The sequence below is a fragment of the Micropterus salmoides genome, unplaced genomic scaffold (genome assembly GCF_014851395.1).
Source record: "Micropterus salmoides isolate LMB-PRFRI ecotype aquatic unplaced genomic scaffold, ASM1485139v1 Ms_hic_scaffold_107, whole genome shotgun sequence".
Lineage (NCBI taxonomy): Eukaryota > Metazoa > Chordata > Actinopteri > Centrarchiformes > Centrarchidae > Micropterus > Micropterus salmoides.
The window spans coordinates 1-22,671 of record NW_024040119.1 but is presented as its reverse complement, the minus strand read 5'-3'; the positions used below and the strand labels follow the sequence as shown (position 1 = coordinate 22,671).

General features: G+C 39.9%; 3 protein-coding genes across 16 annotated transcripts; all 3 read left to right on the top strand.

Moving 5' to 3' along the window:
* The first annotated feature begins 874 nt into the window (after positions 1 to 874).
* Positions 875 to 2,271, top strand: LOC119896802 (C-X-C motif chemokine 10-like). Its single transcript, XM_038710241.1, has 4 exons — positions 875 to 1,095; positions 1,262 to 1,382; positions 1,752 to 1,829; positions 1,989 to 2,271. Exons 1-4 carry the CDS (start codon positions 1,032 to 1,034, stop codon positions 2,062 to 2,064), a joined length of 339 nt encoding a protein of 112 aa, XP_038566169.1. The 5' UTR covers positions 875 to 1,031; the 3' UTR covers positions 2,065 to 2,271.
* Positions 2,272 to 7,920: 5,649 nt separating this feature from the next.
* On the top strand, positions 7,921 to 10,682 carry LOC119896801 (C-X-C motif chemokine 10-like). Of its 4 annotated transcripts, none has more exons than XM_038710239.1 (5): positions 7,921 to 8,036; positions 9,412 to 9,529; positions 9,687 to 9,807; positions 10,187 to 10,264; positions 10,357 to 10,682. In XM_038710239.1, exons 2-5 carry the CDS (start codon positions 9,466 to 9,468, stop codon positions 10,442 to 10,444), a joined length of 351 nt encoding a protein of 116 aa, XP_038566167.1. In that variant the 5' UTR covers positions 7,921 to 8,036; positions 9,412 to 9,465; the 3' UTR covers positions 10,445 to 10,682. The 4 variants fall into 4 exon arrangements, with proteins under 4 accessions (XP_038566167.1, XP_038566168.1, XP_038566166.1 ...); XM_038710240.1 differs by lacking the exon at positions 7,921 to 8,036 and adding an exon at positions 8,661 to 8,804; XM_038710238.1 differs by lacking the exon at positions 7,921 to 8,036 and adding an exon at positions 8,661 to 8,834.
* Positions 10,683 to 13,013: 2,331 nt separating this feature from the next.
* On the top strand, positions 13,014 to 20,442 carry LOC119896800 (putative monooxygenase p33MONOX). Of its 11 annotated transcripts, none has more exons than XM_038710235.1 (8): positions 13,014 to 13,227; positions 14,223 to 14,331; positions 14,422 to 14,606; positions 14,806 to 14,917; positions 15,142 to 15,269; positions 18,169 to 18,320; positions 18,522 to 18,697; positions 19,280 to 20,442. In XM_038710235.1, exons 2-8 carry the CDS (start codon positions 14,304 to 14,306, stop codon positions 19,483 to 19,485), a joined length of 987 nt encoding a protein of 328 aa, XP_038566163.1. In that variant the 5' UTR covers positions 13,014 to 13,227; positions 14,223 to 14,303; the 3' UTR covers positions 19,486 to 20,442. The 11 variants fall into 11 exon arrangements, with proteins under 11 accessions (XP_038566163.1, XP_038566159.1, XP_038566161.1 ...); XM_038710231.1 differs by having other exon boundaries at positions 14,419 to 14,606; XM_038710233.1 differs by having other exon boundaries at positions 14,215 to 14,331.
* Positions 20,443 to 22,671: the final 2,229 nt, after the last annotated feature.

Genomic DNA, 22,671 nt, shown 5'->3' with positions numbered 1-22,671 from the left:
CCTGAGATCTGGTGCTGTCAGTGTCTATCAAGTTGTACCAATTGTTACTGAAGTGGAAAAAAATTATGCTTGCCTTAACTTTTCACTGAGCACTCACACATTTGATTTGGTGCTGTAAGTGCTAAAGGTGTTAACCACTGATGCACACAAAACACAGACAGAAGCTGATGTTGTAAAAGATCACCAGCCCACACTTTGTAAAATACACCACGCACATCTGAACTAACTTGATTTATAAGTTTATATGAAAACTTTTTTACCAGGAATATCAGAAATGTCGGAATGCAATGACATAGAATTTTTCCTGATTGTGGCAGAAGGGATATAACGTTGTGCCGAAATAAAAAGGGATTTAAAGTGTCATTCTTTTTTCTTTATTATGGTATTTTATTGTCACACCGACACATTTATTTCAAATTTTCCAGCACTGTACTCATTTGACATGATCTTTGTGTTAACTTTTTATTGCAAATAGGTAAACATGGTAAATAAAAAAACAATCATTAACTTAGATATTTAAAAAACAAAAAGATACTGGAAAATGTCTAAAAAGATTTTTCATATGTTTGATGACAATTTACACAAACAGCGTAAGTACAAGTTTGATGTAAAAGATTAAATATATATTCCGGTTACGGTTCCAACAAGTTACAGTACTGTTTTTATATTCTTATTCTCATACAAGATAGTTAAAAGTCCTTTAGAAATAAAAATCTGGTTAAATTACTAGTATATTACAGAGGAGAAGGAGAGTAGGAGTGACTTTTTTTTTCTTTGTGGTTTTTTGAAGTTTCACTTTCCAATCTCAAAAAAATCCCTTGATAACAGGAAGATGAGGGACGTCTCTAAAGAGAGTATTTAAGACAGCTTTCAGAATTTGTCCTTCACAGCACTTCTGTCAACAATCTTGGCTTTCTTTGACTCTAGCTGATCTCTCTAGCTGCACTAATTACAGCTCCTTTCTACCATCTTCACCACAAGGAACAAGATTTTCTAGCATCAGTGTCATCTGACCAAAGAGAAAACCAACAATGTCCAGCATCATGAAAGTGTTTCTACTCCTGGCCGTCATGGTCTACATCTCTAAAGCCCAATGTAAGTTTTTATACTTTTTTGTCATTTACAAGTCTTACATACATAGACAATGTGAGGCTCATTTAGTTGACAAACATCTATTCATATTTCATACATCCTGATATGATCTGGTAGCTGTGAGCAGAAATATTTTATTTATTCATTTTCATCTTGTCTTCTTCTCTAGTTGGCGAATCGGGACAGCAGTGTCTGTGTCAACGTGTCAGGAATCAAATTGCTTCAAAGTCTGAACTAAAGGAAATCCAGATCTACCCAGCAACTGTCTTCTGTGACAAAATTGAGATTTTGTAAGTAACACTCAAATCTTTAATTAAGACTGTGGGATTTTAATGTGTCCTGATTACAAAATTAGATTTGCTGTTTGCATTTTATGCTAATAGGATGCTTGTATCTCCCTCAGTAAACCTGGCACCATTAAATCTAGAGAACCACTTCAATATATTTTTCAAAGATTTATCAAAGGTTAAGTCTGGGTTCAGTTGTAATGAACTCCTTCTAAAGCAATAATAACCTGTACATTTAGGGCACATCCCAGTTTCTAAAATGACTTGTAGTCGTCAGTCTATTTGCCTGAATCATTTATCTATGTGAGTATGAGAGTTTGGCCTTTCCTGAGTCACTTCACCTGAGTTCACCTTTTCTGTGTGTTTCAACAGTGTCACCCTCAACAGCGGCCTTCGCTATTGCCTGAACCCCAAGTTGAACGCAATGAAAAAACTTCTGGCTAACGTCATGTGAGTATATTTACTGACATGAATCCAAGCCTCACACAACCACTAATATTAATCCTCCAGTGAATTACCATATTTGTTACAAACAGTAATGAGTGACATAATGCTTTCTCCACTCTGCTGTAATGAGTCTAATTTGTGTCCTCCTCATGTCATTTCTAGGAAACAGAAAACCTTCGCAGCCAGACCAACCAAGCTCTCTTCTACCGTGCGCAGCACCAGCACAGCTCACATCTGACTCTCTTTACTTCCTTGGATCAATAAGAAGCTGAGATGACCTCGGACCTCCAACAAAGGCACCTTAAACAAATGAAGCTATGAAATGAATGAAATTAAATATTAACTATGGATTTTTTTGTAAAATAATTTTTGTGTGTTGGAGTTTTCTGCACTTTTGACAATTTCAGGTTTTATGTGTTCTTTGATAATAAAATAAAGAAAGTGAGAATTGAGTAATTGTTTTCTTTTACAAGCCTGACACTGTGTCCTTAATCAACTGTGCTACCTTGTGGTTCAGGGCTTGCCAATTCAAGAAATACAGTGTCAGTTCACATATCCCGTGATCTCATGCAGAATTAGGTTGCAAGGCATTAATTATCACATGGAGTTACACACTATAAAATGTCTTCTAGACATTACTAATGGGTCTTAACAGTACTGATGTACACCAGAGGATAGCAACATTGCAGGCAGACATTGTGACAGGGCGTTTGAGCATCATAGTATCTCCACTCGTCACACACACAGTCGTGTTTCAATCACTTCAGTGGCCATTACATTGAATTACATTAATTTGGAGACTGGAGATAATCACTTGGCTGCTTGCCTAATCCTAACCTTAAACCAAGCCTTGCACTAAAATGTAATGATTTACGTTATGGTGAATGTCTTTTATCCCCAAAAGTAAGGCAAGGTGTCTCGCTGTGACTCCTTAAACATACTGTATGTATGTACCCACAACATGAATACTACATGGATACACATAGATTCCCTGGCAATTTACCCTAACGTTAACCAAAATCATGTGGGCCTATAACACTATTTTTTTTTAGCTGTTCCTCATGGGACTAGCCTTTTGACCCCAAGTTGGAATCAAGCATTTATTATGACTGCGTGAAAAGAAACACACCACAGCAGTTTTATTGATGGCAATTTAGATTCTTCTCCATATTTACAGCAAACCCTCAATACCCTAATTTACTTTTTACTTTTGCCAGAACATCCTGATTTTCAAATAAGACATTTGAATTGTGTGTTTTCCTCACACTTGCTGGCACTGTTGTATATAAAAACAGAGCAGGAGTCAGGGCTGAAGGGCAATCGATGTACAGAGCCATGGGGTTCCTCACCTTCTCAAGGAGTCTACCCCTAAAAATTGCAAGGCAAGTCCCAAAAGGTGACCGCTAAACATCAGGGTGTCTCCTCGATTGTTCCATCAAGGGCTCATGGGTTTCAGGGAATGCAGGACCAGGAGAGGCAGCCAGCAGGCTCATGAACCCAGGCCGGCTGGCAGTAAGTTTTGAGTGCTGAGGGTGCCCTATATTTTATTTCCTCCAATCAGTTTTTTTACATCAGTTTATGGTAGAAATATCAACATTTATTTAAAGGGAAACAGAAATTTCAGGCAACAGGTGTCAATTTAAAGTTTAAAAATATAACGGAGTATATATTGCTGACGTAATCTGCACTCATCTGTAGGCATCTGTAGCTACCTGTCGTAAGCTCCGTCTTAAACCGGACTCTTATCCAGTTTTAATCCACACTTTTTCGTTATATTTTTTATATCCATTTTATTAACTTAAGTTTTTAACGTAAGTTTTACGTGGGTCAAGGTGTTAGTAATCCGACATGGATTTTAAGATATATGACTGTAAAAATGCTATCAACGCTACTGATCACAACAAAGCTCCGGCGACTAACGTTATGCTAGCCGAGATAACTCTGCCCCTTGAGGACTGCACACTCCTTAAGAAAGCGAACAAAAAGATTGCTGACCTTATGGAAGACATCCGACGACTTTCAGAGGAACTCAAAGAGAAAGATTCCCTGCTGACTGGCTTTATGGATGTGGCTTCAGTACAAGCCAAACAGATTGTTTCTCATAGCGCAACCGTCAACATCCAGGACACCGTGTTATGGGACCCCTCTAGCCTTCCAAGGCTTTCCTCCTGCTCGACTCCGAAGCATCAGTCAACCTGGGCTGAAGCGGTGGTCCGTGGCTGCAAGAGAGGCTCGGATGGGGCTGCCTCTCTCTTGCAGCATTTGTTGCCATCTGCAACAAATGCTGCCATCTGCTGGTTCCCTAGTAAATCACATTAAGCCTGTGGCAAAGAACCTTTGTGTTTGGTTTGATAGTAATTTAAATTTCTAGCAACACACCACAAAGCTTGTTCAATCATATTTTTATCAACTTAGAAATATAGCAAAAATTCGATCTGATGAAATTCTATTGATCTCTTTTAAAGCTCTTCATGGCCTCTCGCCTTGTTATATTTCTGACCTTTTAGTCCCATACACACCAGCACGTACCTTGAGATCCTCGGGCAGAGGTCTGTTGTCTGTTCCAGAGTCTCGACTGAAAACTAAAGGGGACAGAGCGTTTGCTGTCAGGGCCCCGAGGCTCTGGAACAGCCTGCCCGAGGAAATCAGGTCAGCTGAGTCAGTGAACTCTTTTAAGTCCCTTCTTAAAACATACTTTTATAGGAGAGCCTTTCCCGATCTTATTTGACTTTATTTTATCCCTTTCATTTTATTCTATTTTACTAATTTTATATTTATCTTAAACGTGTATTTTAGTCTTTTCAGTGTTTTCATGATTTTATCTTGTATTGTTTCTGTATTATTGTCTTTTGGGTATTATTGTCTTTACACTTGTTAAAGCACTTTGTAACTTGTTTTTGAAAGGTTCTCTACAAATAACGATTATTATTATTATTATAATGCAGTCAGGCTCTCACGCACTCTGTATTGTTTTAAAATATGTTTTCTCCAGTAGATCAGCTTTTCTCATTTAATATCATCCCTGTTAAGTCAACACACATAGTAATGATTTAGTCTTCCCTCCTCTTTTGTTTTGTATATTCTGTTTGTGGAAGTAAGCTAACCTCTTTAAATGTGCATGTGACACCTTTTCATGTCAACGATAAATTATTTATTTCATTAATTTATTTCATTTTTTACCCCTGGACCTCCTGTTTTTCTGCTAGTTTTCTGCTTATGTTCAAAACTTTCTGCATGTGTCTTAATTACAAAATGACATTTGCTATTCACATTTTTTGTGATAATATGATGCTTGTATCTCCCTCAGTAAACCTGGCACCATTAAATCTACAATGCCATCAGTCTGGCTTCAGTTTTAAAGATCTTCTGCTAAAGCAACAATAATTTGCACATTTAAGGCAAATCACAGTTTCTAAAATGACTTCTAGTTGTCAGTCTACTTGCCTGAATTATTTATGTATGTGTTCAACTATTGTATTTGAAGAAGAGAGTTGGCCAGTTTCAACAGTGTCACCTTCAACAGCGGCCTTCACTATTCCTGAACCCCAAGTCAAACACAATGAAAAGACTCCTGGCTAACGTCATGTGAGCATATTTACTGACTTGAATCTCCTCACCCAACCACTAATATTAATCTTCCAGCGAATTACCATATTTGTTAGAAACAGTAATGAATGACATAATGCTTTCTCCACTCTGCTGTATTGAGTCTAATGTTTGTCCTCATTGTGTCATTTCTAGGAATCAGAAAACCTCTGCTACCTCTACTACAGCCAGACCAACTGAGCTCTCTTCCATCGAATTCAGCACCAATACAGCTTGCATCTAACTCGCTATTTACGTCCTTGGATCATTAATATGCTCAGACCTGCAAGAAAAGTCAACGTGTATGTAAAGGGAAACACAACACAACAAGTGACAATTCAAGGTATAAAAATATAATGCAGCAAGGCTCCACGCTGTATATTTTTTCCTGTTCCTTTCTTATTTTATATAATCCCTGCAGAGTCAACACACATGTAGGCATGAGGTCTTCTCACCTCTTTTGTATCTTTTGTTTGGGGATGTAACCTCTTTAATAATGCATGTGGCACCTATTCATGTCAATAAATTAATTAATTTTAATTCTTTTATAAACCCCTGGACATTAATAGCTCCTGTGTTTCAAAAAGGGTTTTGCTCATGTTCAAATGCATGTTCGAAATTTATCTCACATATCTGTGTTCTCTGACATTTTGAGAACACATAGTAATCTGGGATTTTGAGTATTCAGTCTTAACATTTTGAGAATAAAGTCAAAATAGAATAGGTCGCTTCAAATCATATGTGCAAGTATTAGTATTTCCTTGCAGTCTGCAGCATTTTACAGTTATTTTATTCTTGTAATATTATTCTTTTTTTCAAAATAGTAGGATATAATTGGTATATATGCTTGAGCGGCTGACGAAGGAATGAGTTGCAGGTGAGGAGTGGGCCGAGTAGCCCAAGTAACTGCAGTGCTCATGAGGGAATTGAGAACAAGTGTGTAGCTGGTTCTGGCAGTCAGGCGTCAGGAAAAGGAAAGAAACTCTGAGGGCATCTGGTGGACAGCTTGAGGATGGCAGGTCTGGGGAGTTAGAAACAGAGGCAGATAAACTGCGTTTCGCCCAAAAGTACTGGGGACTTTTAAGTCCCCGGATCTCTTTTCAAGGAACTAAAAGGTTCCTTCAGCCCACTGTTGTGTGTGTTTCACCGTGGTCTAAAGACCTGCGAAGATTAGGCAAATTAACCAGCAGATGTTGGCTGTAAGCCTATACAAAGCGATGCACAGGCATCATTAGAGAGGATAATGCACATGGGCCAGGAATGAGGGAGTGTGGCTGAAGAGAGGGACTGAGCAGCAAACTGTGACAATGCCTTTATATTGCACTACACCTTTCCCTAACAGGATGCAGGGCTTTAAGTCTCTTATGATCATTTCCGTCAGCTCTGTTGCCGGAGTGGTGCATTCAACATGGTGCTGTGTGACCAATCCTGTAAAACAAGCCTGGTTTTCCAGGTTTGTAAAACCTGACACTACGGAGATATGCGACTTCCACAGGACACAACACCTGCTTTTATCAGTAATATGGCAACATAGCAGTCACCTTCACTGCAAAAACTAAAATCTTAGTAAGATTAATTATCTTACTTAAAGGCAAAATGTACTTGTTCTTTGTCTGACAAGATATTTCTTCTTACCAGGCAGCTTTTATGTTAGAGAATTTCACTTGTTTCAAGTTTTTTTGGCCTTAAGTAGCAAGTGAAATATTCTTGTTCTATTGGCAGATAAATTTTCTTATTTTAAGCAATATTTCCCCCATTTTAATGCTTTTTCCGCCTAGTTTTTGAGAGCTCAGTTTTTGCAGTGTTCTTTTCCTTATCATTCTTTTAAATTGTCCTGCGCTCATTTAATACCTGTCATTAAAAATAGTATAGCAAATTACAGGAAAGTAGGATATTCAGTACATTTTCAGTGCTTTCACACTGCATCCCCCTTCTGTTTCATTTCAACTGTCTGGCCTTAATAGAGAAGAAAGGAGAAGGATATAAAACTAGAGAAGGAAAAAACAGTTGTGGTGGGATTTTTATTTTGTCCAGAAAAGTGAAAGAGGACATAAAACTGAAACTAACATTAAGGCTATGCCTTCTACTGAAACACTGCATTTCCTACCAAACCTGTTGCCCATAGGCCATGACCCCAGATCAGTTTTACCACTATAGCGGAAAGAAAATTAAATTGTGCTTGCCTCAACTTAAAATCATTGCAATTACAAATGCTTTAGTATTCTCATGTTTATTTCTTTTGTTTGTATTGGAACGACACAAAAAAAGCTGAGAAAAAAAATCCAAATCTGAGTTGTTCCACACAGAGCTGCAAAAATTGACAGGACAAAATTATTGACACAATTTCAAAATCTTCAGAAATGTGTTGCCCCTTTAATTTGTAAATAAACTCACCTGGAGCAATTCACAGGTGCTGGCAATGTAGAAATCACGCTTACTTTAAAATGGAGAAAGGTTGACTCAGCCTTTGTGTTGTGTTACTGGGGTGCAACATTGAGCATGGATTATAAAAAATTTAAGAAAAGGATTTGATAGCCAAAACTTTGGAAAAGCATGAACAATTTTAAGGCTACATGTCCAACTTCAGAAATCTTAATGTTTCTGTGTCCACTGTGCGCAACATTGGTAAGACGTTTTACAGCCCATGACACTGTATCTCCCTGGACATGGCGAAAGAGAAAAATTGATGAAAGATTGCAACAAAGATGTGTTTGAATAGCGGGTAAAGAATCTCAGTCAACTTCCTAACAAATTCAGGCCGACCTGCAGACACAGGGTACTACAATGTCAGCTCGCACTATCCGTCGCCATGTGAATGAAAAGGGAGGAGCCCACTGCTGACACAGAAACATAAAAAAGCCAGATCAGAGTTTGCTAAAGATACCTGAGGAGGCCAAAATCCTTCTAGGAGAGAGAATGTCCTGTGGACAGATGAGACTAAAATAGAGCTTTTTGGTAAAGCTATCATTCTTCTGTTTTCAGCAAACAAAATGAGGCATTCAAAGAAAAGAACATTGTCCCTCCAGTCAAACATGTTGGAGGTTCACTGATGTTTTGGGGTTGCTCCGCTGCTTTAGGTGCTGGATGTCTTGACCGTGTGCATGGCATTATAAAATCTGAAGAATACCAAAGAATTTTGGGGAGCAATTGTAGGAACTAGTGTCAGAAAGCTCAGTCTCCGTCAGAGATTATGGGTACCACAGCAGGACAATGACCCAAAGCATTCTTTTTATTTATTTTTTTCAATGGAGACTTCTGAATTGGCCAGCAATGAGTCCAGAATCCCCTAAAGCTCCTGTGGGGAGATCTAAAGACAGCAGTTGGGAGAAGGAGCCCATCAAATCTCAAAGACCTGGAACAGTTGGCAGAAGAAGCGTTGTCTAAAGTATAGAGGTGTAAGAAACTTATTGCTGGTTACAGGAGGTGAATGGTTTCAGTTATTTTTTCCAAAGGATGTGCTACCAAATATTAAGTTGAGGGTGCAAATCATTTTGCCCAGTCCATTTTTGGAGTTCTGTGTGGAATGTCTCAGATTTGGCCAAAACAAAGGGATTTTAACAATTTCTTTTTCTTTAGTATGATATTTTATTGTCACCAAGACACACAAACATTTAATTAATTTGTGTTGTGGCATAATTTACACTGCAAGTTTGATGAAGAAGGTTTTATTCAGGTTTACAGTTCCAACAAGTTACACTACTGTTTTTGTATTCTTGTTTACATACATAATATTTAAATGCACTTTTAAAATCTGAAATCTGGTTAGATTATTTATTAGTGAAAGGAGAGATGACAGAGTGAGTGCTTTTTTTTTCTTTGTGGTTTTTGAAGTTTCACTTCCCAGAAAATTCCCTTTAAAACAGGAAGGATGAGTGACGTCTCCAAAGAGAGTATTTAAGTGGCTCCTCGGCCTCTGTCCCTCACAGCACTTCTGTCAACAATCTTTGCTTTCTTTGACTCTTGCACTAATTACACCTCTTTCTGCCATCTTCACCACAAGGAACAAGATTTATTTTCTAGCATCAGTGTCATCTGACCGAAGACGAAACCAACAATGTCCAGCATCATGAAAGTGTTTCTGCTCCTGGCCTCCATGGTCTACATCTCTAAAGCCCAACGTAAGTTTTTACATACATAGACAATGTGAGGCTCATGTAGTTGACAGACAATGAGTAGATAAAAACATCTATTTATATTTCATACATCCTGATATGATCTGGTAGCTGTGGGCAGAAATATTTTATTAATTCATTTTCATCTTGTCTTCTTCTCTAGTCGGCGAATCAGGACAGCAGTGTCTGTGTCAACGTGTCAGGAATCAAATTGCTTCAAAGTCTGACGTAAAGGACATCCAGATCTACCCAGCAACCGTCTTCTGTGACACAGTGGAGATTGTGTATGTAACACTTAAATCTTTGTGGAAAAATGGGATTTTAATTTGTTATAGAAATAGATTTGTTGTTTGCATTTTATGCTAATAGGATGCTTGTATCTCCCTCAGTAAACCTGGCACCATTAAATCTAGAATGCCACTTTAATAATAGTAATAATAATTTAAAGATTTATCAAAGGTCGAAGTCTGGCACTCAACCATTACTAACTCCTGCTAAAGGAACAATAATTTGCACATTTAAGGCATATTACAGTCTCTGAAATTACTTCTGGTCATCAGTCTACTTGCCTGAATCATGTGTTCATCTATTGTATTTGGAGAAGAGAGTTTGGCCTTTCCTGAGTCACTTCACCTGAGTCACCTTTTCTATCTGTTTCAACAGGGTCACCCTGAACAGCGGCCTTCGCTATTGCCTGAACCCCAAGTTGAACGCAATGAAAAGACTCCTGGCTAACGTCATGTGAGTATATTTACTGACATGAATCCAAGCCTCACCTGAACACCACTCTGTTGTAATGAGTCTAATGTTTGTCGTCCTCGTGTCATTTCTAGAAAACAGAAGACCCCTACTACCTCTACTACAGCCAGACCTACTGAGCTCTCTTCTACCGCACGCAGCACCAGCACAGCTCGCATCTGACTCTCTTTACGTCCTTCGATCAATAAGAAGCTCACATGACCTCGGACCCCCAACAAAGGCACCTTTAGAAAAATGTGAAATGAATTCAACTTTTTGTCCATTTATCTTTTATTTATACTGATGTGCACTTACAATACATTTCCATTCAATTTAATGTTCTTTTTATTGTGTGTGTGTGTGTGTGTGTGTGTGTGTGTGTGTGTGTGTGTGTGTGTGTGTTGTAAAACCAAGTTTTTCTGCATTTCTGGTCAATTCCGTTTGGGTTTTTTTAATAAAAAAACAAAGAGATCAGAGCAGTGAGTATTTGTTTCCTGTTCCATGTATGATACTGTGTTCTGTAACAGCGTTGTGAATCTGTGGCCTATGTCAGTTCACGTATCCTGTGATCTCAATTAGGTTGCAAAACATTAGGCCCAAGTAGCCTATCACAGGCGGTTACACTCTAAAGTGACTTCTAGACATGACTAATGGTGTTACTAGTGGGCTACTTACACTCACCTAAAGGATTATTAGGAACACCTGTTCAATTTCTCATTAATGCAATTATCTAATCAACCAATCACATGGCAGTTGCTTCAATGCATTTAGGGGTGTGGTCCTGGTCAAGACAATCTCCTGAACTCCAAACTGAATGTCAGAATGGGAAAGAAAGGTGATTTAAGCAATTTTGAGCGTGGCATGGTTGTTGGTGCCAGACGGGCCGGGAGTATTTCATAATCTGCTCAGTTACTGGGATTTTCACGCACAACCATTTCTAGGGTTTACAAAGAATGGTGTGAAAAGGGAAAAACATCCAGTATGCGGCAGTCCTGTGGGCGAAAATGCCTTTTGATGCTAGAGGTCAGAGGAGAATGGGCCGACTGATTCAAGCTGATAGAAGAGCAACTTTGACTGAAATAACCACTCGTTACAACCGAGGTATGCAGCAAAGCATTTGTGAAGCCACAACATGCACAACCTTGAGGCGGATGGGCTACAACAGCAGAAGACCCCACCGTACCACTCATCTCCACTACAAATAGGAAAAAGAGGCTACAATTTGCAAGAGCTCACCAAAATTGGACAGTTGAAGACTGGAAAAATGTTGCCTGGTCTGATGAGTCTCGATTTCTGTTGAGACATTCAGATGGTAGAGTCAGAATTTGGCGTAAACAGAATGAGAACATGGATCCATCATGCCTTGTTAGCACTGTGCAGGCTGGTGGTGGTGGTGGTGTAATGGTGTGGGGGATGTTTTCTTGGCACACTTTGGGCCCCTTAGTGCCAATTGGGCATTGTTTAAATGCCACGGCCTACCTGAGCATTGTTTCTGACCATGTCCATCCCTTTATGGCCACCATGTACCCATCCTCTGATGGCTACTTCCAGCAGGATAATGCACCATGTCACAAAGCTTGAATCATTTCAAATTGGTTTCTTGAACATGAGTTCACTGTACTAAAATGACCCCCACAGTCACCAGATCTCAACCCAATAGAGCATCTTTGGGATGTGGTGGAACGGGAGCTTCGTGCCCTGGATGTGCATCCCACAAATCTCCATCAACTGCAAGATGCTATCCTTCAATATGGGCCAACATTTCTAAAGAATGCTTTCAGCACCTTGTTGAATCAATGCCACGTAGAATTAAGGCAGTTCTGAAGGCGAAAGGGGGTCAAACACAGTATTAGTATGGTGTTCCTAATAATCCTTTAGGTGAGTGTACATGTCTCAGATACCAGAGGATACCAACACTGCAGGCAGACTCTGTGACTACAAGTTAAATAACCTGCCAATGCCATGTGTTCCCGCTCTGCTGTGACAGGGGCGGCTCAGCTCAGTTGAGTCTCATAGGCTGCAATCCTCTACACTCATCACACGCCCACCTACACCCACAAACACACATACACAGACACACACACACATCCACAATCCTTCAGGGGACATTACATTAATGTACATTCATTTCCTGGAGGCATACTTAACCCTAACCTTAACCAATACTTGCCTAACCCTAAACCAAGTTTTCTTCCTGTATATGTAATGAAAATATGTTATGGGGACTGTTTTGTCCCCAAAAGGAAGGCAAGAAGTCCCTATCTGACTACAGAGGTATACCTCAGAATCCAGATAGGGACTATCTATGTTGTGGGGACATACTGCAGGCTACAGTATGTCCCCACAACATGAATAATACATGCTCATACACACACACGCACACTGACTCACTGACCAAAACCAAGTATAGGTTTTTTTCCCTTTGGGAATAGAGCATCAATTATGACTGTGTGAACAGACTTATCCCCACAAAGTGAGACACACACAGCACACACACGGGAGAGTTAAATATGCTTCATTAAAGATTTTTGCTGCAATTTAAATTCTTACCCAAATATTACAGCAACTTTCTATAGCCTAATTAATTGCTCAAACATCTCAGTTTTGAAACATGACATTTAAATTGTGTGTTTTCCGCACACTTGCAAGCATACATAAAACGGTAATTCACAATGCCGTTATGTTGCACCACACTTTTCCCAAACAGGCTGCAGGGCTTTAAGTTTCGGATGAGCACTTCCGCCGGTTCGGCTGAGTGACAGAGAGGTGTGTTCAACATGGTGCCGTGTGGATGTCTCGGCGCTCCGTTTAGTCCTTGCATGTCCAAAAGTCATGGATGAACCGAGCTGTGAACAAACATACAGTATTTGTTCGTTCAGTCAGTCAACGCGGCGCGACTGTGACAAAGAAATCACTGTAGCTGTGGAATAATTTCAACAGGAGAGAAAATAGGTACCTACTGACCGGTAAGTGTTAAATATTGTAACATTCATGATGATGAGCTATTGTCTTTCAGGCAAAAGCTGCAAATGACATCAATATAAAAATGGCTACAGTGAAATGTAATGCATGTAGAGATAATGGAACATATCAATCAATACATTGTTTAAATAGGCCTACTCGGTGTTTTTTAATTTTGGGGTTTTTTTGTATTGAGGTGCCCTCACAAAAACCAAATGTTTTTGTTTACCAGATAGATTACAGATCGATTTAGACCTTGTTCCCACACGCCCATGTCATGACTCCGGTTCCTGTTTTAGCAAGTCACTGTGTTTGGCTCTCAACAGTGCTGACGTGAACACCAGCAGATAAATGTCTGTCTGCAAAGTAGACTAGAATACGAAATACCACCGACCGACATCTTCTAAATATTTAGGTTTTAGATTTAGATGGTATCATCATTCATTTAAGTGAGGAAGATGCAGGTGGATTCCAATGAAATCTTACAAGGCTGTTAAGGAGCACTGACAATAGAGGTAGACGTTCACCCCAAGTGAATTAATGATGGTGGCTTTCTTTGTGTTTTACATAATAAGGAACTAACTGCATGTAGAACAGGTTCCTTTTTATTAAATTTGTATATTTCCTTCATTCGGGAAGTTTCATTTCCTTGTGAAAATGAGCTTTAATTCACAGTTTGTCTGTTTTTAGAGAGAGGCTGGTATGGTATGTGATGGTGACTCTAACATAAACTGATATTAATGACTGTGCTGTAATGAGACTCCATGGTTCTATTTGAAGCAGGTCAGAAACAGGACACTGAATACAAGTCTCTGAAGTGTTTATTCTCTGACTTAACCATGGTTAGGCTAATAAAAACATGCATGTATACATTTATTTGTTAGCCTCACTTCTTCTCCAAGGCTGTAGTGATATAAGCACTACACGCTATGCTTCCAGGAGCAGGCCTTTGTCTGATGGCCCTGTAACACTGTGTGATGTCATGTGACGAGGTCTTCAGGTTTGGAGTCCAAAGCAGACTGGACCATCACACTGTCACCCTCCAATCTCCTGTGGTCAGCCCCTCTGGTCTGGTGTCAAAATGGCCTCAAGACGCGGAGACATTCCAGGTAATAGTAGATTTGGCAAATTAACAGGCATACATAAATTACAGACACGTTTACAGTTTTTTAACTTGTAAAATGATTGGTTTTCAGCAGTTGAGTCTGGCATGCCACCTGGACTCTTTGGTGCCTTTTCGTCTCCCATTGGAATAACTCGGCACAATATCAGCTATGACGAGCACATGGATTCCCCCATGCATTCACCACCTACAGACTTCACTGTCAAAATCTTATGGAAAGACCCCGTGATCCCACAGCACAAGTTCAGGAACACTGCAGAGGTGCTTTTTGCTGTTTGTTCTTACTGTCTGATCCAAATGGTTGTGAAATGCTTACGTGAACAAAATGTTGTTTGCATTGGCTTATGTGAAACTTGATCCTTAAGGTGGACATGCCGGGACTCATTTGATTTGCTCATTCATTTGTTATGTGTTATTAACTGTTTAAGTTAATTCTAACAGTATAAACTTGTGTGACTAGGAAGGCGAGAGCGGAGGGAAGTTGCTGACTTTTGAGGCACCAGTGCCAGCCAAGTCCCCAGTGCCTGTTGTGAAAGCCAAAGCCACCACTTTAATGAGCTCTCTTATGATCAGTAAGTCAACAAAACCAACTCACTAACTTCATTTAAGGACATATCAGGGCTATTTTCATTTTGATAAATACGACTTAAAAGTAAACTGCGTTTGACAGACTTTGCCTATGATTGACCAAATGACTGCTGCCTTGTCTGCCAAATAAACAATCTTCAGAGTATCAACAGGTAAAACATAGACTAATTTTGTCTCCACTGTTGACTGTACGTCCATCTTCACTTAGAGCACACCCAGGAGAACCTACAGAGGTTTGAGCACCAGGCAGGGCTGACAGATGCCGGGTATTGTCCCCACAAGGGGCTCTCTGCTGAGGACACCCGCTTTCACCGACTTGGGGATGGCACACTGCCGGTGAGTTTGAATGTGAGGTAGAAGATTTGACGCGCCAAGGAGCAGTAAAAGATTTCTCTCTATCCTTAAACAGTAATAATAGCTGAAAAGAGCTCTGTTAGAGTTTAACTCCTACATACTGTCCAATGGTCACAGGTCCGAGCATCATCTGTTATAGGCCTACCCGATGAACCTGATCATGAAGCTTTTTAGGCCAAAATATCAAGAGGCTTTTTTCCCACTTTTTTTGAAGTTTTTTTCTACCACCTGTAAATTTTTGGCACGGTTAAGTTTATTAGGTCCCAACGAGTCAGAGAAATTTGGGTTGGAACAGTCCCATTGTCAAACAAGCTCTGAAAATATGTTATCATGATTATAATGTAGTGCACTGGTGAACACTGAAAACAAGAACTATGTCTCAGTCATCAAAATATAACTTTAGGAAAACAACAGAAAAATAAGAGCGGGTCCTAAATGATAACCATTTGTAAGGATTAGCCTAATTTTGTTTTGATCTTGTGTGCAGGTGGAATGTTTAGCAAACAGTTTTTCAGAAAGTCACTGTGGAGGGCGCTGTGCTTTACACAGTAGCCACCTGTGACTGCTTGGATGCACAAAGGTTGTTTTCTTTACTGGATAGATTAGTTCCCCTGCCCACTATGGCCCACCCCGCCATGCTCTCCTTCAACTGACATGTCACAAGTGTGACATTTCCACAGTGTTGTGGCGTTGAACTTAGGAGAGTGCAAACGCATTAGGAAGGCTATATTTTTACCAAAATAAATAAATAACGTAGTATTATTATCTGATAATACCATATTGTCGTTGCCTGCTGAGTGATTGCTTGTTAAAACATAAGACTATGTAAAACAGGGGAAACAAAAACAAGTTACGTAATCAGCTCTGTGCTGGTTATCTGTATTGTTGCCAGGCAACGCCCTTAAATGAACCGAGCCCCTTATTTTCTGAAACGGACCAATCAGTGAGGCGCTAACAGAAGAGACTTGTAGGAGGCCCACTGCGTTGTGTACAGAGGGCATCGCCTGTGTTTTAGAGAAATAGTCCCCTTAAACTTGTTAAAACAACTAATTATGGACAAAATTAAGGAGTCTATTGGACTGGAACGGCAAATTAATCTAATCATAAAAAGGTATGTCAAGGAATCCTTGTGTTTAGCCATAATTTAGCTTTTTGTACATTCCGGCCGGACAGCAGGCCCTTAGCAAAACAACATCGTAGGCTAACGTTAGCTAGCATAGCTGGCTTTCGAGCTAGGCTAACCCGAGTAAACAAACCAATTTCTTCATAACGTTAACTGTCAATTATCTGTCTGTCATCTGAAGTTAAATTACTGAAAGGCATATAAGCACAGAGACTAACGTTAACTTCAGATGGCTAAGTTAAGCAATGTTAGCCTAGTGTGTAGCTTATTGTGACAGTCAAGCAACAGTTAGCTTAGAGCCTGCTATGTAACTAACGTTAGCGGTACAAATACCGATAATATTGCTAAATGAGAATGCAAGCTACAGAGAATGACATTTATTAGAGACTGTTTTTTGAACTGCGTAGGAAACCGCTGTTTCCCTATGTAACCACAGCCTCACGAGGGGAAACTAGCCTCAATGTGTGCCTCACTTGTATTATCATGTAACTTACATGATAATTAACTCCTTTATTAACATTAAGATAGACTAAGTTAGTCTAGCTTAATGTTAATAAAGAAGAGGCACAAATGGGACTACGGTTACTTCCACTTGCCTTCACGTTTGCTAAGTTTATTTATTTAAAACATTGCCACCCCTGCCCCACGTCTACTTGTCATGTGCTATCATGAAGTTTATTTGTAATAGAATATAACGTTAACATTACCGGTCTATTTCTTGTAAATACACGAGAAGTACTGGATCGAGCCTTACCGTAATTTTATTTGGCATTTCCAATGCGCCAACAATTTATAAATCCCACTGACACAGTTTTAACTGCCATACTGTCGAAAATTCTGACTGAGGGCCAGCCGGGTTGGCGCAGTGATGCCATCTAACAGAATACTGACCCAAATAATACACAGGGGATTAAAAGGCAAGGAGATGCTCCCTGTTATGCATTTGCACAATGGCCACTGCCAAAAATGCAGGACCCCATAAACAGGATTGTTATGAGTTTGGAAGGACGTTCAACATATGGATGGAAGTGCACACATTCAGTGGAGGCTGAACATTGACCATATTCTTCCAGAGGTCATTACTGAAATAAACACAAATGTCAAGGCAAGTATGGTTGAACAGGTATTTGGTTTGCTAGAGTTATCGGGATCTAAAAATGGCTTTTGCACATTTATTGTTCGAATAGAAGAGGAGTGACACAAAACCAGAGCAGGTTATATTCACTTGGACTGGTGGTTTTGCAGGTGTTGTAGGTAGAGTAACCAGTTTTCCGTGTGTTTCGGGGGAATAATGGCCTTTTAAAATAAAACACTGCTCAATGCTTATATTTTAAAAGCTTATTTTGATGTTTGATATTACTGTGGCTCATCATCACTCCATGATCACAGGTAATAGGTGCACAGGGTCTATGACGCACATTGTTGTTGTTTTTGATCTGCAGGTCCATAAAAACACTGCTGACCTTTTACATTGTGTATTCAGGGAGTGTTTGCTCTTTAAATAAAATCAATGCTGTGTCTCTGACACATCTGTCACAAACATGTGCTGTTAGTCTATTATGGACATTGGAAGGAAAAATGTGCAACCACTTTTCTGCTTGTGAATGGTTCATAAGTCAAAAACAAACTACCAGCCAACTGTGGTTATATTAACATTTGTTTAATCACTTTTCAATGTTCAGGGTGATTTTTGCATCCGAGTAGGGTATTACTTCATTGTCTGTCTGTCTCATTGCTTGTCTTTTTCTGTCTGTGCAGAAGTTGAGAATGCCAAGCGGGGACTTCAAGGAGGACAGGCTTACGACATCAGCACAATCCACCCCAACTGGCACCCCTTCTGTCACCCCCTCCGTCACCCCCTCAGTCACCCCCTGTGTTAGTCCCCACGCATCACCGGCTCTTACTCGCAGGTAAGCGCCATGCTGCTGAAATGTTTAGTTTATATTGATATTTGATCTAAACCCAGATCCAAAATGTTAGGTTGAAATAGGTGAAACCCAGAATCATGGCATGCTTAGTTCACCAACATGACTCCTATTAGGTGCCATGTGGCAAATACTTCCAACGCATGCTCGTATGTTCATGTCTTGATCTTTCTCATGGGAATATAGGAGCTGGTTCCAGCTGAGTCCTGCGCCTTTTATTGCCACCCCAGAACTCAGCAGTCCCAACCCTAGCACAGACATGGGAGGAAATGAGGGAGCAGGAGGAGAGAGGTGGAGCTTCTTTGGAACTCGATCTGTAGTACAGAAGTCCCCCACTGACCCAGGCTCTGACACAAGCACAGGTGAGATATTTATACCAAGTCATGCAGATGGATCTTGACTGGATTGCAGTATCTTTATGTTACTAATGCAGCGCAGATGGTATAGTTTCCCTTAGAAATTTGTGAACTTCCATGCTACAACAAACTGTGGAGAGGGCCCCACTTTTTTTTTTTTTTCTTTCTTTTCTGAATACAATAAAAATGGTTCCACTGCTGCAACTGAACAGCTCTTGAAATCAGTGGGGATTCCATTGACAGCATTGGGGCTATTTTGGAGCCACAATCTGTGATCCAATTGTAAACGAAAGGGTTGCCCCAACATACACAATTCACTTGTTTTAATCCAGAGACTAACATTAGACAAACAATAAAGCTCCATCCTTGGCTGTTTCTGAGAGCTTAGAAGTTTTGGCACTCAAAACTACACCCAGTAGTAATGTCACATGGCCTGCAGCCAGTCAAACGACTTCACGTCAGCAAAAAAACAAGATTTTCAGGGAGGTGGTTAAAGTTGCACCTTAAAATCAGGACATTAAAGCTGCCCCATTAACTGCTAGATTTAGGTTGTTAATGACATCTACTGCTTCCTCCTCTCTACTGCAGGCTTCTCGCTGCAGTCCTACTTTGGGATGCAGAAGTCCTCTACCATGGATGGCACCAACAGCCAGGTGAACTTCAAGGTGGAGGATCCTGCCAACTTCATGCCCCCCAAAATTGAAATCTCTGGCATTGAGGCCAAGCGGGCGCCTCCACGGCCACACAAACTTAAACCTCGGGACATGAATGTTTTAACACCTTCAGGCTTCTGAAGCCGGACCAGCTGTGTAGTTACACCTCTTACTCAGCTGTGTAGTACCACATCTCATTTTCTCTGACCATCTGGTTTCTCATTTGTTTTCCTGACTTCCTCTGTCCCCTCTGTCTCCCTCCAACTTTGCCGAGGCCGAGAGGAATGAGGACCATTTCCACTTATAGTATTAGCTCACCAGCCCCAGAGATGACATCACACCTCCCAGTGGACCTAAACAAATGGGTTGCTCTCTTCTTTTCATCCACGCCATCCCCTTCCTATACCTTCCAACTCATTGGTCCAAATAAAACACTGAATGATGTAACTTAATTTGCCATCCCAAAAGATGCCACTGCTTTGTATTATTATTGTTCTGTTATGTAATTGGTGCATTGGCATGCATTGCCTTGCTGTCCTCGTTCCATTGACTGTATTGGCACGAGATTGAAGTTGTTGAAATATCTTGTCAGTCCTTTGCTCTTTAGCACTGCTTCTCATACTAAAACTGACCAGCTATTTCACATTAAGCTCAGTTGCCTCATTTGTATTATTTTATTTTAGATAACTCACAGATCTGTAGTTGTGTAGTGCTTTTCTCTGTTAGCATGCAGGGTGTAGTGTGGTATGACTGTGCCTAAACTTGCGTTTGCCATCTAAGCTCAGCATTTGGTTGTTGTTTTTTCACTGCTGACCTGAAGTGAATTTTTTTAATTGTATTTTCAACACTTTTCATTCTAAATGGTAGTTGGTATGTCTGGTTTATCACATTTTATATTGCATCGTGATATTGTTTCACTGTGCTATAAAAATACAAAGCATTGAAGTTGTCTATTTCAATTTTGCATTTTGTTGTCCACAATCCCACAATCCATGCTGTTTGATTTAAAAGAAAAGGCTCAATTCCATTAAGTAATTGCACAAGGGAGATCGGCTCCCACTTACATCTGTAAATAAATCTGATACTAACAAGCGAAAATAGTTCTCTGGTCTGTTTCTTCATTGAAACATATGGAAATGTGAGTACATGGAACTTGTACAAGCACCCAATCTACAGAGTTCACACTAATTTATAAATGAATTCTGTGTGTTTGCAGCATCATGCAGTTGTTTTATTGTAAGGAAACACTATTTTTGTCATTATGTGCGGTAGAACAGTTGTGTCTCAGAAGAATAATGTTCTTAATTGACCATCTTTGAGAGACAGGACATTTCCATATGTATTTTTGGTTGCTTAGCAGATTATGAATTGTGCAGAGTACAAGTACAGCCTAATCAGACGAGATGCAATTTAGTTTCACTTAATATATTTTAATTGCTGAAAAATCAGGGACATGGGTGGTGATTCAGAGGCCTGGAACTAGGAAATATAAATTAGGCATTATTTCTACATATGTAAATTGTAGGCATTGCCATGCTGCAAAGTAAGCAGCAATAATTAATTTGTGCATTGTCTTTGTCATGGGGAGGGAAAAAATCAATTTGTAACAATAGAAGTGTAATTTGATCCCTGACAACCTTTAGCTACAGTCTTTGGCCAGAAGATGGTGCAATAAGTTCAACATGAAATCACAGTGTGGTTGTAAAACAAGTTGTCATTTGTTTGACTTCTTTTCCATTATGTGTTAAATTACTCTTACGCTCTTATGAGATTCGAATCAAGATCAGGAGCATGTACGCTGAAATCAAATAACTCCTGAAGTAGCCATGATATTGTGAGGAGGAAATTAATTTTGCCACAAAGACATGAAGGGCAGAGGTGAGAAAAATCCAGAGGAGATGAGTCTCGCTGTTTACTAGTCCAAAAGGGTCGATTTCTCTGTACACACTGATTTAATTAGTCTTGTCCTATTGTTGTCTGAGAGATTGATGTAATTGACACAGCAGCTATATTGTCAACAATACCAAATGATAATAAATATTATTAACTACCCCACTGGTTCTCTCCACATCAAAGCAAACATCCAGGACATCACACAATGAGCCAGCAGGTAGAAACAGTAGAGTCCCACCCCTGGAGGCTCAGCCATGAACTGGGGGTTTACTGCCTTGTTAAGCTCTCAGCAGTTATTGTCTGCTGCTCTGTTTTTTTGCAGCAGACAGCAGCAGTGTGTGGTGTCTTTGTGTGTGCACATAGTGGATTTATTACAGGGTGTGCCTGTTGCCCTCGTTTGGTTATTTCTTACTAAACACACTAGGAAGCAGATTTAGAACATTTATTTTGTACAGTATGTTCTCATTTTCATATGTATAAGTGAATAATACATCTTCCTTTTAGAGTTGAAGCTGTAGCTAAACTGAAGTGAGGCCTTGACTTGAGGAAAATCTTCACTTTAATTATCATCAACTTTAAACTTTGACTTTCATTTATTCGGAACTCCTACAGGGAACGGCCCTTTATGTAATTACAGGCTGTTCACTGTCCTGTTCTGGTTTTCAGGTGGTGCTATGGGAGCAAAGGTGAACATCAAAAGCAAGTACAGACGGAGAGCTGTCAGTCAAAAGCTGGAGTCATTAGTGGCTTAACAATCATTAGTGTCAATGAAATGATGGAGACAGGCACAAGATGAAAGGCAGAAAAAAAGACATTTGCTGTAAAGGTTGGGTCAAAGTACAAATACAGATGGAGATATTCAGTCTTGGGTCACATTTTTCTGTTAAAGCGATGCAACATGGCACATAAACAACTGGGCAGCGATGACTGTGTCAGTAACCCTGAACCAAAAAAAAACAAACATCCATTCTATAACACAGTAGTACACAGCAGTAAAGCAAAAGAAACAGTGTGGGAGTGAGGCAAAGAGGCAAACGGGGAAATAGAAAGCAAAGGGTGGAGTGTCCCGGCAGCTATGACATAATACAGATGGCTCTCTCTCTGGGTCCAGCATGACGTGGTTGCAACCCCCCACCCCCCAAGTAATCTACCTCACTCACAGATGTGCAATGGCAAGCACCACCCTGCCAGAGTGATCACGCACCAAAATACCAGTTCTCCACAATCTGACACAACACATTCACTTACTCTATATTTTTAAAAAATATAGTCTAGCCAAATTCCTTCGTAACAACCTCAAAACAATGACTTTCAGTCCACAGACTATATTTTAATTCTCACACCCCTATGACAAACTTTGACTTGCCAGTCTGGCCAAACTACAGTGAGTGGAGACACAAATAGGAAACAGCACCAGTTTACGAGGAACCACAA